The 13966-nt window shown below is 38.5% G+C and overlaps 1 protein-coding gene across 4 annotated transcripts in view; it reads left to right on the forward strand.

Annotated features, from left to right (window-relative positions):
* Positions 1-13966, forward strand: part of LOC149146182 (serine/threonine-protein kinase CTR1-like) — a 250760-nt gene that overhangs the window by 33847 nt on the left and 202947 nt on the right. For all 4 annotated transcript variants that reach the window (XM_089448645.1, XM_089448648.1, XM_089448646.1 and 1 more), the window contains exons 3-6: positions 7545-7843; positions 7937-8081; positions 8873-8976; positions 9374-9588. In XM_089448645.1, coding sequence (XP_089304771.1) covers positions 7545-7843; positions 7937-8081; positions 8873-8976; positions 9374-9588 — 763 coding nt within the window. The remainder of the gene's footprint in view (positions 1-7544; positions 7844-7936; positions 8082-8872; positions 8977-9373; positions 9589-13966) is intronic.

Consider the following 13966-nt stretch of genomic DNA (forward strand, 5'->3'; position numbering starts at 1 on the left):
GTCATGGTTCAGCCGAAAGCAGCAGTCAGTAGCACTGAGTTCAGCGGAAGCAGAGTATATGGCAGCCAGTCTAGCTAGTTGTGAGGCTATCTGGCTTCGCAAGATGTTGTTTGGCTTATTTGGTCAGCCGTTGAGACCTTCAGTGATTTACTGTGATAATCAGAGTTGCATTAAACTCACGGAGAATCCAGTATTTCATGACAGGTCAAAGCATATCGGGATCAGATATCATTTCATCAGAGACTATGTTCAGAAGGGAGCTGTGAAGCTTGAGTATATTTCCACTGATGAGCAGGTTGCAGATATTCTTACCAAAGCCTTACCACGGGGCAAGCATGTCTACTTCAGAGACAAGATGGGTGTGGTGAGGAACACCTTCCTTGGTAAGAGGGAGTGTTGAAATTTGGTACCGGAGGACAGGTGTTTCCCTAACGCTTTGATCTTTGGCCTAGGGAAAAGTGTCCAAAAGAATTTAATTTTTCTCCTAAAGTGACTTTATAATTTTATAAAGTTAAATCTAATTTAAAAGTGACTTTAAATGATAAAGTTACTAAGTCTAATTTTAAAGTGACTTTTATAAAGTCAATGAAAAATTAGAAAGGAAAAGTGACTTTGGAAATAAATGACTAAGTGGGTCTTTATTAAAGTGGGGTGAATTAAAAAATAGAAAGTGAGATTTAAATGAGCATTTAATCTCAGCCATTGATCTAAATCTATTTCAGCCATTGGATTTAGGGATCACCCAAAAGTCACTTGGATCACCCAAAAGTCACTTGGAGTTATATTAAAGGAGGAAAAGGAGGAAAAGGTCATTCATTCTTTCATGAGCAGATTGGGAGAAGGAGAGCAAGAGAGCAAGAGAGATTTCTGAGCAGGGAGGAGAAGGAGACAGCAGCTTGGCACACATTCCAAGGCAGCAGTTGAGCAGATTTGTACAGCTGATTCAGCACATAGTGAAAGGCAGATTTTTGCACAAAAATCGAGGAGCAGTTTGCTGATTTTTCTGCACACAAAACGGAGGCCATACAGCATTTATTGCTGTCCTGTTTGCTGTAATTTCCAGATTGCTGTGAGGCACGGGAAAGGAGATAAGTTGTAAATTTGCTTGCTGATTTTTTGCTGAATAATTCTCACTGTAAAAAGGCAATTTTCAGAAATAAAGAAGAGCTCTCAAACTGGTTTTCCCCAAGAGTTGTAGGGGGTTTTTCCAGGGTCACGTTGACCAAAAATATTAGTATTTTAATGTGTTTTAATGGCTGTTTTTGATTGCTGATTTTTAATTCTGCAATTTCCAGCATTCTGAAAAATTTCCAGAATTTGTGTTTTCAGCAATATTTATTTTTTCAGTCTGTTAAATGTATGGTTATGGGAATGGGCATTTAACTACATGGGAGAAATAAGGAGAAACTGAAAACCGGGGTGGGAAAACAGAAATTTCTACAGGGATAGCATGATTGTTAGGGACAGCAGTTACAACAATATAACTAGGCAGCAGTGGCAAGCATGAAGCTGCAAGGGACAACTGCATGATAAATAAAACAGCAATGACATTGTGCAGCAATGACACAATGGGATAGCAGCAACAGCAAGATGCAGAAAGCAAATGGATAGCTAAGCATGGTGCTTAGTACAGTATGGCACATGGGACAATTGTGGCAGCATGGTGCAACAATGGCACATGGGACAGCAGTGCAACAGTATGATGTGTACAACATGGTCATGAGGTCCAACATTGTGATGATGGGTGCAACATGGTGCAGCACAGTGAGGTGCAGCATGATGATGAGATGCAGCGCAATGATAGGTGAAGGAGTCACCTTGGAGAATCAGTTGAAGCAGCTTGTCTTCAACTGATCTCATGTATCATCTTCTTAGAGATGATCTATGCTCTTATCTAGATAAGTCAAAGTGTTGACTTCTATTGTAAATGTACTCTCTCTCTCTCTCTCTCTGCTGAACTATTGAAGAACATATAAGAAGAATTGATCAAGGGTTTTCCCACATTGGGGTTTGTCCCTGGCTAGCGCCACATCTTGTGTCGTCTTGTCTTGGCTTGTCTTTTGCGATTTATGTTTATGTTGTATCTGCAGTTTACTTTAATGCTGATGTGATTGCTAATCTGGAAAAGATATTGAGCTAACTGTGAAAATTGAAATAATTGCTCTAAGCATAGAACATACCTAAAATTAACATTGTATTGGAGCTGAGGTGAAGACAAAGCCCAAGCAAGAGTGAAAGAACAATCACCAAAGACAGTTGGGAAAGGACAATAGGATCAATGGGTTCCTCATTCCTCTTCAAATTCACCAAGGGTGAAATCAAAGCAGAGAATATTATCAGAATGGTGCAGCGGAAGCTTCTGATGGCCTACCTAAAAATCATTTCAATGGGAAGTTTGAATCTAAGGGTGGAAGGAAAGCCAAATGCCTTGCTTGCAATAAGTTCGGCCATTATGCGAAGGAGTGTGCGAATGATAGGGACACATCACTTGATGATGTTAACAATCATTCCAGGGACATCTCAAATGATCGGAGGAATGACAGGTAATGCAGGTCATCAAGGAAACAACCGACTCTTCAAGAAAGTAAGGAACCCCAGGTATGAAGAATCAAATGTTGTTTCTGATAAGATAAAGTAGCGTTATCTTATATTGGCCCTCTCCTTCAGACTCTTTGGGAATCTGGCTTATTGATTGTAGTGCTTCAAGGCACTTCATTGGATAGAAGGGTGCTCTCTCTAATTTGGCAGAGATGGAAACAATCGTGGGATTATACTTGGAGTCGATGCCACCTATCCTGGAAAGGGTGTAGGGAATGTTATCCCTCAATTGGATGAGGGTAACTCGATTTATTACAAGAATCTTTTTTATGTACCTGATCGCAAGAGGAATCTAGTGTCCATTTCGGCAATGGAAGTCAAAGGTTTCAGGGTGGCATTCATCGATGGAAAGGTACGTGTTTGAATATAGAATTTTCAAAGATGCTTTTACTCATGGGTTCGGGGTTGGCAATTTGTATCAAGTTGTAGGATGGTCTATTGGGGACCATGTAAGTTGTCACATCTCATCTATAACACCAGAGGTCTACTTATGGGGCCCTACCCGATGTGAGTTAGATGGCGATAGGGATGCTTGAATTCAAGAAGAGCATGAAGGTACATGTCTGAGATGTACCCAAGGAAAATCTTACAAGGGGACCATTCCCCTCATGTAGCAGGTCCACAAGTTTGGAACAACCCGAGGAGTTTGAGATTCATGATCAAGAATCTCATGTATATAGGTGGAAGAAAGCCCTCTATGGCTTGAAGCAAAACACCTTGGCCGTAGTATGAGAGGATTTATAGCTGTTTGATGAAGCTGAGATTCACTAGGAGTGAAACCAATCCAAACAATTGCTCGAAGGTTGTGGATGATAGATCTCTCATACCGACACCTTCTGAGGACGACTAATTTCTGACAGGTGCAGACCCTCTCATTTGCAGAAGTAAGAGGGAGTTGAATTCCGGATTTGGAATGGTGAACTGCAAGCCCGTGACTACCTCGATGGAGCTTGACTTTCAGAAGTTATGTGGTAGTGATGTCGGACCAGATTTGGGAAATGCCTTCGAGTTTCTTGAACTCATTCGCTTTGATGTTCTTGGTGAACTTCCGTCCGGATATATGTTCTGCAGTTAGCATGTTGGGTTCATATTTGGTTGAGTCTCACTAGATTGGTGCCAAGAATCTTCTGAGATATCTTCGAGGCACAATCTCTCATGGATTGAGATACATTGTCGGAAATGTGAAGCTGCATGATTATTCGAATGCTGACAGGGCAGGCAATGTGGAGGATCTCAAGAGCACTTATGAGTGCTGATTCTCTTTGGGTTTTGCTAAATATCATGGATGAGTAGGAAGCAGAAGACGGTTGCTTTGAGCACCACTGAGACTGAATACATAGCTACGAGTATGACCTCGTGTCAAGCTGCCTGGTTGCGGGAGCTCTTCAGTGAGCTGTTTGTACACATGATGGATACCATTGTGATCTTCTGTGTCAACTAGGGGGGGATTCGATTGTTGAAGAATCAGTATTCTATGATTGCTCCAACAGATAGACATCAGATACTATCTTATCTGGGATATGGTATGCTGATGAGTGAGGAGGCTTCATTGCATTGAGATTGATGTACAGGTCGCAGACATTCTGTCAAAGCCTCGGGGAAAGGTCAAATTTGTGACTTTCCTGAACGACTCGGAGTCGTTGAGAGAGCTTCTTATGAGGGTCCTACATGATGCATGCATTGAGCTCTGGGAGCTGCGGGGGGCTTGGGGTACTTTTTGGAGCAACAAGCGACCCTAGAGCGACTCACGCTCCCGTAATGGTGCGTTATGTACAGGGTGAATGGCTCAACCTTCCCCTGTAATACCCCGTGGTGACTTAGGGACAGGATGAGTGGTTTTCCTGTCGAGGCATCCTACCCATGCAGTTTGGGACTCATGGGAAGTACCTCTCATCTGGCCAATGAGCAAGGAAATGGCGTTAGGGACCATAGTAGTACTATCGATGGACGCATCATTGTATCTACTGTACTCTCTATGCTAGGGTGACCTCCATTGATCTGGGATCAATGAAACTGACCTGGGATCAGTATGAGTGGTTTGAGACACCCTCTTGTGATATTGATTTATGATCAATTAAACTGACTTCGGGTCAGTAAGAGTGATATGATACACTCTCTTCATATGGAACTAACTTAGGGTCGGTAGAGAATGGAATGAGACATTGTCAATCAATTCTTCTTCTTCATGGTTCAGCAGAGCAGAGCAGAATATAGTAGAGCAGAGCAGTGCAGGGCACTGATGGCAGAGATAGTACAGTCAGACAGATGGATCAGCAAATGGAGTTCTCCCTAGTTGAGAGGGAGTGTTAAAATTGGCAACTAGGGCCAAACTCCATGTGGGTCATCTTATTTATGGCAGCTGATATTTTTCTTGGATCCCTCTCATTGAGAGGTGTAGGATTGATCTAAAGTTCATCCGATTCCGATAAGTATTCATGGAGTTATGAATTTATTTGTGTTATAAGACAATTCGTCAAGGTCGGCCAACAACCAAATAAACCCCACATGTGCCCAACGTTTTAGTATAAAATGAGATGAATTGAGAGTCATTTCACACACACTTCTATCTTGATTTTTCTCCACTTGTCTTGGGTTTTAGTGGAAGAGAAATCTAGGAGTGGAAGCCCTAGACGTTGGAGGAAAATAGGCTGCCCTAGCCGCAGTCAATAAGAAGAAATACGCTGCCCTAATCTAGACGAAGCAGTCATGAAGGCTGCCCTAATCAGACCTAAAGGCAGCCCTAACGGAGATCTGAAGGCAGCCCTAACGCTATCAAAGAAGGAACCCTTACCTAACCTAGAGGACGTAGTCATACCCCAACCCTCCATGCTGTCTCAAGGGTAATCAAGAGGAGGATATACGCTGCCCTAATAGGACTTAGCTGCAGCAAAAGCCATGGGTCTTTTGGAGAACCGAGCTGCTGTTAGGAGGGCCGGTATGCTAGGCTAGAAGGCTGCAATACAAGGTCTACTTCAGCAAAAGAAGAGGGGACGCTAAGGTCACCCTTTTCATTGTTGGAGAGCAAAGGAAAGGAGCTCGGATTTGCTCCTTGAGGACTGTGTGAAGAGGCAGCAAGGTCTGTGTGAAGGCTGCCCTCATAGAAGGCTGTTCTGGATGATGGGACAGCAATGGACAGCAGCAGCACAATGATGGGACAGCAATGACATTATGGACAACAGCATGTTGGGACGGCACAATGATGGGACAGCAATGTCATTATGGACAGCAGCATGTTGGGACAGCACAATTGGGATAGCATGACTGTTAGGGACAGCAGCTACAACAATATAACTAGGCAGCAGTGGCAAGCATGAAGCTGCAAGGGACAGCTGCATGATAAATAGGACAGCAATGACATTGTGCAGCAATGACACAATGGGATAGCAGCAATAGCAAGATGCAGAAAGCAAATGAGACAGCTAACATGGTGCTTAGTACAGTATGGCACATGGGACAATTGTGGCAGCATGGTGCAACAATGGTACATGGGACAGCAGTGCAGCATAAGGTGCAGCAGTATGATGTGTATAGCATGGCCATGAGGTCCAGCATTGTGATGATGGGTGCAACATGGTGCAGCACAGTAAGGTGCAGCATGATGATGAGATGCAGCACAATGATAGGTCTAGGAGTCACCTTGGAGAATCAGTTGAAGCAGCATGTCTTCAACTCATGTATCATCTTCTTAGAGATGATCTATGCTCTTATCTAGATAAGTCAAAGTGTTGGCTTCTGTTGTAAATGTACTCTCTCTCTCTCTCTTCGCTGAACTATTGAAGAACATATAAGAAGAATTGATCAAGGGTTTTCCCACATTGGGGTTTGTCCCTGGCTAACGCCACATCTTGTGTCGTCTTGTCTTGGCTTGTCTTCAGCAATTTATGTTTATGTTCTATCTGCAATTTACTTTAATGCTGATGTGATTGCTAATCTGGAAAAGATATTGAGCTAACTGTGAAAATTGAAATAAACTGCTCTAAGCATAGAACATTCCTAAAATTAACACTTTAACACTCCAAATAGGGGCAAATTTAGGGGTTAACACATCTTGATGGGTTTGTGGTTCATGTGAAATAGGTAAATGGTAGCTTGTCATATTATGACAAGATTCAAGATGGATTTTGTCATATATGCAGGATTAATCCCTATGTTTGGACAGTGTACAATGATGTAGAAGAAAATGGCCATATGCCATCATTAGAATAGTTAACTCATACTTGACATGTTTGTTAATACTTAGTGATATAGCTTGTTTTTGTATTGGTTATTGTCAAATAGAGAATGTCTTGACATGAATAGCCTTCTTGAGTGGTTTTAGGAGGGTGCTGGATGAGAGCTAGATTAGCTCATAGTTTACTGTGTGATAAGGTAGTGTGTTTATCTCTAGGCAAAGCCTTCATGTATTTATATGTGTGCAATCACATTGGTGAATGGTACAGTCACCACTGTCTTTTTGTGGCATCTCTCTCATTTTCTGATAACTCTTATTCTGTTTGGTAATTATCTTTGATGAAATTGATTATTTATAGCTCAACTGACAGATTTAATGAAATGGTGATCCGATACAGCTTTTCCAAGGTTTGGATTATAAGATCTAGAGTGTTCAATAATTTATGGATTCTGACTTATCACTCGCCCTTCAGAACGTTGATGAAAGTAGATGCCGAGCTTCTGGTTGGAAATAATTTATGCAACCAGAGTTCTAAGTTTACCTTGAAATGCGGGAATACTTTTTAATTTATTGATTATATTACAGCTGTAGCTTACTTTAGCAGCACTTGAATGAGTTTTCATCTCTCCAAAAAATTCCTATTTTTGTTGGTGGTCTAGGAAGTTGTCATTTTTATTTTATTTGTGCTTTCATCATTTACAGTTTGGAAATGGGAAAAACATTTTCATTCTATTCATCTGCCGTCGTTGATGTGTTTTTGGTTCGTGTGTAACAGATAAATGGTAGCTTGTCATATTATGACAAGATTCAAGATGGATTTTATCATATATGTGGTCTGAATCCGTATGTTTGGACAATGTGCAATAATGTAGAAGAAAGTGGTCAGATGCCATCATTGGAGTCACTACGGTCTGTAGATGCAAGTGATTCACCAATAGAGGTGGTTTTGATAGATAAGCAGGGGGATTCACACTGGAGGGAACTTGAGATCAAGGCACTTGGACTAGCTTCTCGTTGTTCTAGCACGGAAGTAGTTGTCAAACAACTTGGCAAACTTGTTTGCATGCTGATGGGGTAAGCATATATGATGCAGTCTGTTAGTGTCTGTAATATCTTATATGCTTAGTTTACTTATTCTGGCTGACACAAATCTGGTCGCAACTCAAGGGGTCCGTATTCGACTGAGCATGGAGATCTAAAGACGCGTTGGCAAGTAACCAGTAAAATGCTCAAAGACTGTCTAAAGAGTGTTGTCCTCCCCATAGGTAGTATCTCAGTGGGCTTGTGCAGGCATCGAGCTTTGCTTTTCAAGGTAATTCATAGAATTAGATGATTTTAACATGTATTATTGTTGTGTTTACACATTTTTAATGATTAATTATTTTGTTGGTATGCTTTGCTTGACTCTTCTTCTCGTTTGTTCTCCTGTAGAAGCTTTATCTGTTCACCAATAAGTCTCAGTGTTATTTTTCCATATTTAATTTAGTTTAGGCATAAATAGTAGATGTCTCATGTGACCTTAAAGTTTGTCCTTCGTTTCAATGATGTTTATTTACTTAAGTGGACTGTATGCTGTGAGTTGACACCGTGACACTGATGCTGGTTGACTTTCTATTTATATCTTAATAATATTGTTACCTAAAATTGAGAGTGGTGAAGGTTTTTGGACCAGTAAAGTCTTCAGAATAGGGAAATCACTGAATTAGAATTATGTGTTTGTGTCTGGAAAACAGTGGGAAAATCAAAGTGGTATATCATTTTATTTTATTTTTCCCATTTATTTGTGTTTTAAATTTAAGATTTTTTAGGATTTCAGCTTTATGATATATGACATTTGTAGAATTTACAGACATGAAATGCATAATAGAATGGAAGATGTTCCTAAAAATGTTATGAATCATCTCGAAAATTTCATCCTTTCTAAATGAAATGGGTGGTGTTCTTATGACATTTCCTCTTACTATAACATCTTTATTTCTTTCCTGGAGTAGAAATAGCCAAGAATGGCATGATAACTTAGAATATGTAGAAACAGTAATATTGTCGATAAGGTGTGGGTTACTTGGCCAGTGTCTGAATTCTGATAATGTTTCCTGCTTTCAGGCCTTAGCTGACATCATTGACTTACCTTGTCGGATTGCTCAAGGTTGCAAGTATTGTGGGATGTCTGATGGCTCATCTTGTCTCATACAATGTGGTCTCGACAGGTGTGATGCTTGGGGATGATTTTTTGATCTCATTTGAAATTTAACTATGGAAAGGTGCAAAGAGTCGAACTTATGTATAATATATATTGACAAAATCACAAAAACCTAGACTTCTACATTTTCAGTTTTGCTTCATCTCTCTTTCAAAAACCAACAACTACTTTAAACTTTCAAAATGATAGAGATAGTTTTTGAAACTAATTAATGTTGATTATAAATATATATGATGTCAGACTTTGGGAAAAGATTTCAAAGAGACAGGCTTGATATATCTTGGATCTGTTTATTTATATCTATCTATCTATATATATATATATATATATATATACATGTTATAATTCCTTGTGAAATGAATCAATCATAGACAACCTTCTAATAAGTTCCAGTCACATTGCAGGGAATGCTTGGTTGATTTAATTGGAAAACCAGGAGAACTGTGTGACTCTTACATGAAGGATATAATCTCTGGGTCAATTGCTTCACCTTTGCGTCTTCCAGAGTCCAAACCCTTGCATGTCACCAATGAGGTTAGATCATTGGCTAGGCAGTATGCCTCTGATAACAAATCATTGGGTGGTTTGTTAAATGTTCCATCCTCACGTCAAGTGGCAGGTAAGCAACTTCATGTATGGCTTATATTTTGTCTCTGTACCTGGGCTTGTATTCAATCCCAATGAATGCAGTCTTCGTATATAGTTGTTTATTTGAGTATAACTGAAAGCATCACTTGGCCCTATATATTAGAGCTCATGTTTCTGTTTTCTCAGAATATATTCAACAAAAACATTTGATACATTTTTTTTTAAAGTTTTTTTGTTTTTTTTTTTTTTTTTTTTTTAATATAAACAAAATTACATATACAGATGCCCATGGCATTTGATAGTGCAATTAAGCCCCTCCTTCAAAAGAAAATTGTAGATTACATCTAGGCTGTAACGCTGTTACATTGGTACTTCTCAAAATGCAAAATTGATAATCATAATATTACATCATCCCTTCAAACTGAAGTCCTGAAATAGTATATTGTTTTAACAACAAAAAAACGGAAATAAAGACTTAATATCTTAACAGCTAGAACCAAAGTTCATGGTTATATTCAGCTGATTGTACATTCTGGATTATAGAGACGATCTATGTTCTTCTTGCCAGCTGAGCTTCAGTTTTGAGAGCCTATCTGCAAGACTGTTTCTATTCCTGCAAATATGAGATAAAGATATGTATGAAAATCTTGTGAGGGGATTAAGAACTTCATCTTAATAGAGGTTGTAAGGTTAAATTACTTGGAGCAATTTCTTATCAGGTTCATTGAATAACTAGCTTTGAGTCATGAAAAATTTGTAGTTGAGTCACACCAAACTCTTGTGGAAGCCTCAGAGCCAGTTTTAGAGCCGTCATTTCACAAAAAATTTGGGATCCTAACTAATTCCCGCTTTGAAGAAGATGCTATGATTTGGAGACTATATGGTCCCCTTTATGAAGGTTCCCCTGCTTGATCTATTTGCTTTTTTTTTTTTTTTGATTATCAAGCTCAAGAAGCATGTAATTGGATCTCTCATGTCAGAAATAATATGCATATAATTAGTCTATATCGTTTTGGTTAGGACAGTGCTAGTTTGTTTAACAGTAAGTTAGTCGATACTGTTAAATCTTTATTGTCATAGAATTTGGTGGTTCATAGTTAGCAAGGGGCTGGTTTCTGTAAATGCTATATTCAGCTAGCCCTTGTAGCAAATAATCTTACTTGAAACCAATGCCAATGGAATGAGTGACCCTGTGGAATGCATTTATTGGGTTGCCACTAGCATAAAAATTTAAAACTGTACTGATTCTATGCACTGTTGTCAGAGCACATATTGAACATGGGTGGGAACAGGAGCAGGAGCGCCATCTCCCGAAATACCCCTGGAGTGAAGTGTATTGGTAGTGTTTTCTATAGAATATATATTGTTATGTTATAATGCATCTACTAAAACAAACATGCAGAATGTTAATTAGTAGCAGTAAATATGAAAACATGCATATTGGTGCTACTTCTCGACAAATACTACATTACTATGAAGTTAGAAATGTCAGCTGTATCAACCAACTATACTCTAGCAGTTACGAACTTACAAATCTTTAAGCCACATAATAGCAAGTATACTGTGAATTTATGGAATGAAATAGGCTATTGACCACCATGCTGCGTGGCCAAAGAGTTATGTTTACAAAAGTTCTAATTTAACTGAAGTCTAAACTTGAACACTGTTGAAGGGGCCTCTTAGGCCTATGTAAGTCATCATACATAAGACTAAGTAAATGCGAGTAATAAATGGTAAATGTACGAGGTAAAATGAATGATTGGTTGGAGTGGGTACAACCGCTTCAACCACATCTCTTATGTATAAATAATACATATCAAGACTGAATGCAAACTCAGTTGGAATTCCTTCCTGAAATTGCATTATTCTTGTGTAATGTGTGTGTGCTTGCTCTTCTTACATAATGTAACCTGTTCTTGTCTATGTGTTGAAGCCGAGCCTTCACACTTTGGCACCATTGATACCTTCATCTGGCTGGGTGACAGCAGCAGCAAATGGAGGTGGTGGAACGAACCTGCAAGAAGAAAAAAAAAGTGAAGAGGATTAATGTGCAAGTGAAGATCTGTTCGAGAAGATGTTGCCTGAGAAAAAAATTGCTGCCTGGAAAATTGTTTGTGAACGCTAAGACTCTATGGAAGATTGCAAACTCCTCACCTAATGCTATTAATTGCTTGAGCAAGTTCCTTGAATTGTAACACAGGTTAATTCATGCTTGGAGTTGGCCATATATTTGGTTGGATCAACCATCTTCAAGCCATCAAGGAGCACACATTTCCGCCACACCAAAGGGCTGCCCAAAGCGCTTCTGGAAAGGATCTAAAAGTGCTTTAAAGTTCCTCAATCTTTTCTTTCTTCCCTCACCTAAACAATCAAATATTTCTTGGTTAACTTTATTTGTGCTTTTCATTGAATATCAAGCATCTAAGGCTGCCTTATCTACTGTTGTCCTAACAACAATAGATTAACTAAGAGAATACCAAGTCCTTCTTGGTTTTCTCTTGGATAGTTAGAGTAGAAGTTTAACTATAGTCATAGGGATTTCAGCTTAACATTTTGGCTAATATATGCAAGTTATTTCAAGTTGTTTTAAATCTTTTTTGGGGTATATTCTAACTTCTTTACTTGCTTTTTTTTAACAGACCCTGACATTTGCAAGGGGAAATGCTGGCGAATTTTGCCCAACTTTGAGAAATTGGAGCACCTAAAGACTATCTAGAACAAATCCTTTGTAAAAATCAGCAAGATTTACTTTTGTAACTGTTGGCATTATGATACAAGTGTTGTCCTTGATGGCAACTCACTCAGAGGTATGATGCAGGTGATGGCAACTCAATCAGAGGACAGATCTTAGTACAGCAGGTCAAGAGAGAGATATACGTAGGTTAACCTTGATGAAAGCGCGTATACACGCGGGTGAGAAGAACAAAAGGCGCGTATGCGTACACACGCAGGTTCATAGAAGGAAAGGCGCGTACATGTTGGAAAACTAAGTTTTGGTCTGTGGTATTTGGTCCATGGTATTTTGGTATTGGTCCGTGGAATTTGGTCCGAAGTGTTGATCCCAGGTATTGGGTCCAAGGCATTGTTTCTACATGGTTTTGGACCATGGTATTGAGAGAAGCCTGTTGTCGCACAGATCATCACGACAACGCTCAGATCGGGGGTTGTCAACTTGATCCCCAATCTCTCCGTTTAAGCCCGTCTCCCGCGGCTAAGGGGGGTAGACCCTGTAGGAAAATGGATGACCAATTGTGAACCAGTTGGGTTGGGAGACACGAAAGGAAACCAGCACTAAATAGATTTTATTAATTTAATGGACCAGTGCCTTATGGGTTTGATGTTTAAACGATTACTTACTAGATGTTGCAGAAATATAAACCGTGTACAACAATCATTTATCATCAAATAACTTGAACGATGCAAGATATCTAGTAAATTCACAATGTTTTAACGATGATATAGCAATTTTAAAACTTCGAAAGATAAAGTTCGATACACAACCACGTAATTTTGAACATTAACCAGATATCATATTCATGTAGCTAATCTTCAAAATGATCATTCATGCATGCCAAATCACATAAAATGATAAACATCCATTCCACATCAAAAATTTTAACCTTAGCAAAGAAAATAAAGCGTGATAAACCCCTGAGCCAAGACCGAAAAATATTTCCAAAATATTTTTATGTTTTTCGGATAAAACAAAAATTAAATCTAAATGAAACTAAAAAAAATTCTAAATCTATACTTTAAAAGAAAAAAAACTCCCTTTTTATAATTTTTTGTAAATTTTTATACTTTTATAAAATTTTAAGTTCAAAACAAACTAAAATCTTAATAAAAAAAAAAAAAAACCTAAAACTATTCTAAACTAAAAAATAAATAGATAAATAAATTTCTTCCTTTTTTATTTTTTATTATCTTTTTACTGATTTTTATGACATAAAACAAAACTAAACTAAAAGCATATAATTCTAAAAAGCTAATCTAAAACTATAAAATAATCAAATCTAAATTAAAATCTACAACTTTAAATCTAAAAAAAATTAAACAATATAAAAAAAACTAAAACCCTAACTAAAGAGAAACTAAAACTAAAATGCTACCCTTAAATATTTATGCTTTTGATACGCATCTTACTAAAGTCAAAATAAAACTAAGATTTAATAAAACTAAAATTAAAATTTAAAAGAACTAAGATATGTAACCTTTTAAAAAAAAATGAAACGCTAACTGCTAAAGCTTAAAAAACATGAAACGTAAATAAAAAAAAAAATCAAAATGCGATTTAACTGTGTCCGCAGGTTTGCGGCTTCAAGCACTGGACGGCGGCGATAATGGATCGATCGCAGAGCGGCAGAGGTAGAACAACGACGCTGGCTGGACGCAGGAAGAAAGGCTTCAAA

The sequence above is a fragment of the Pinus tabuliformis genome, chromosome X, assembly GCF_031772625.1.
Source record: "Pinus tabuliformis cultivar Carrire ecotype Pingquan chromosome X, CPIR1, whole genome shotgun sequence".
NCBI classification, from domain to species: domain Eukaryota; kingdom Viridiplantae; phylum Streptophyta; class Pinopsida; order Pinales; family Pinaceae; genus Pinus; species Pinus tabuliformis.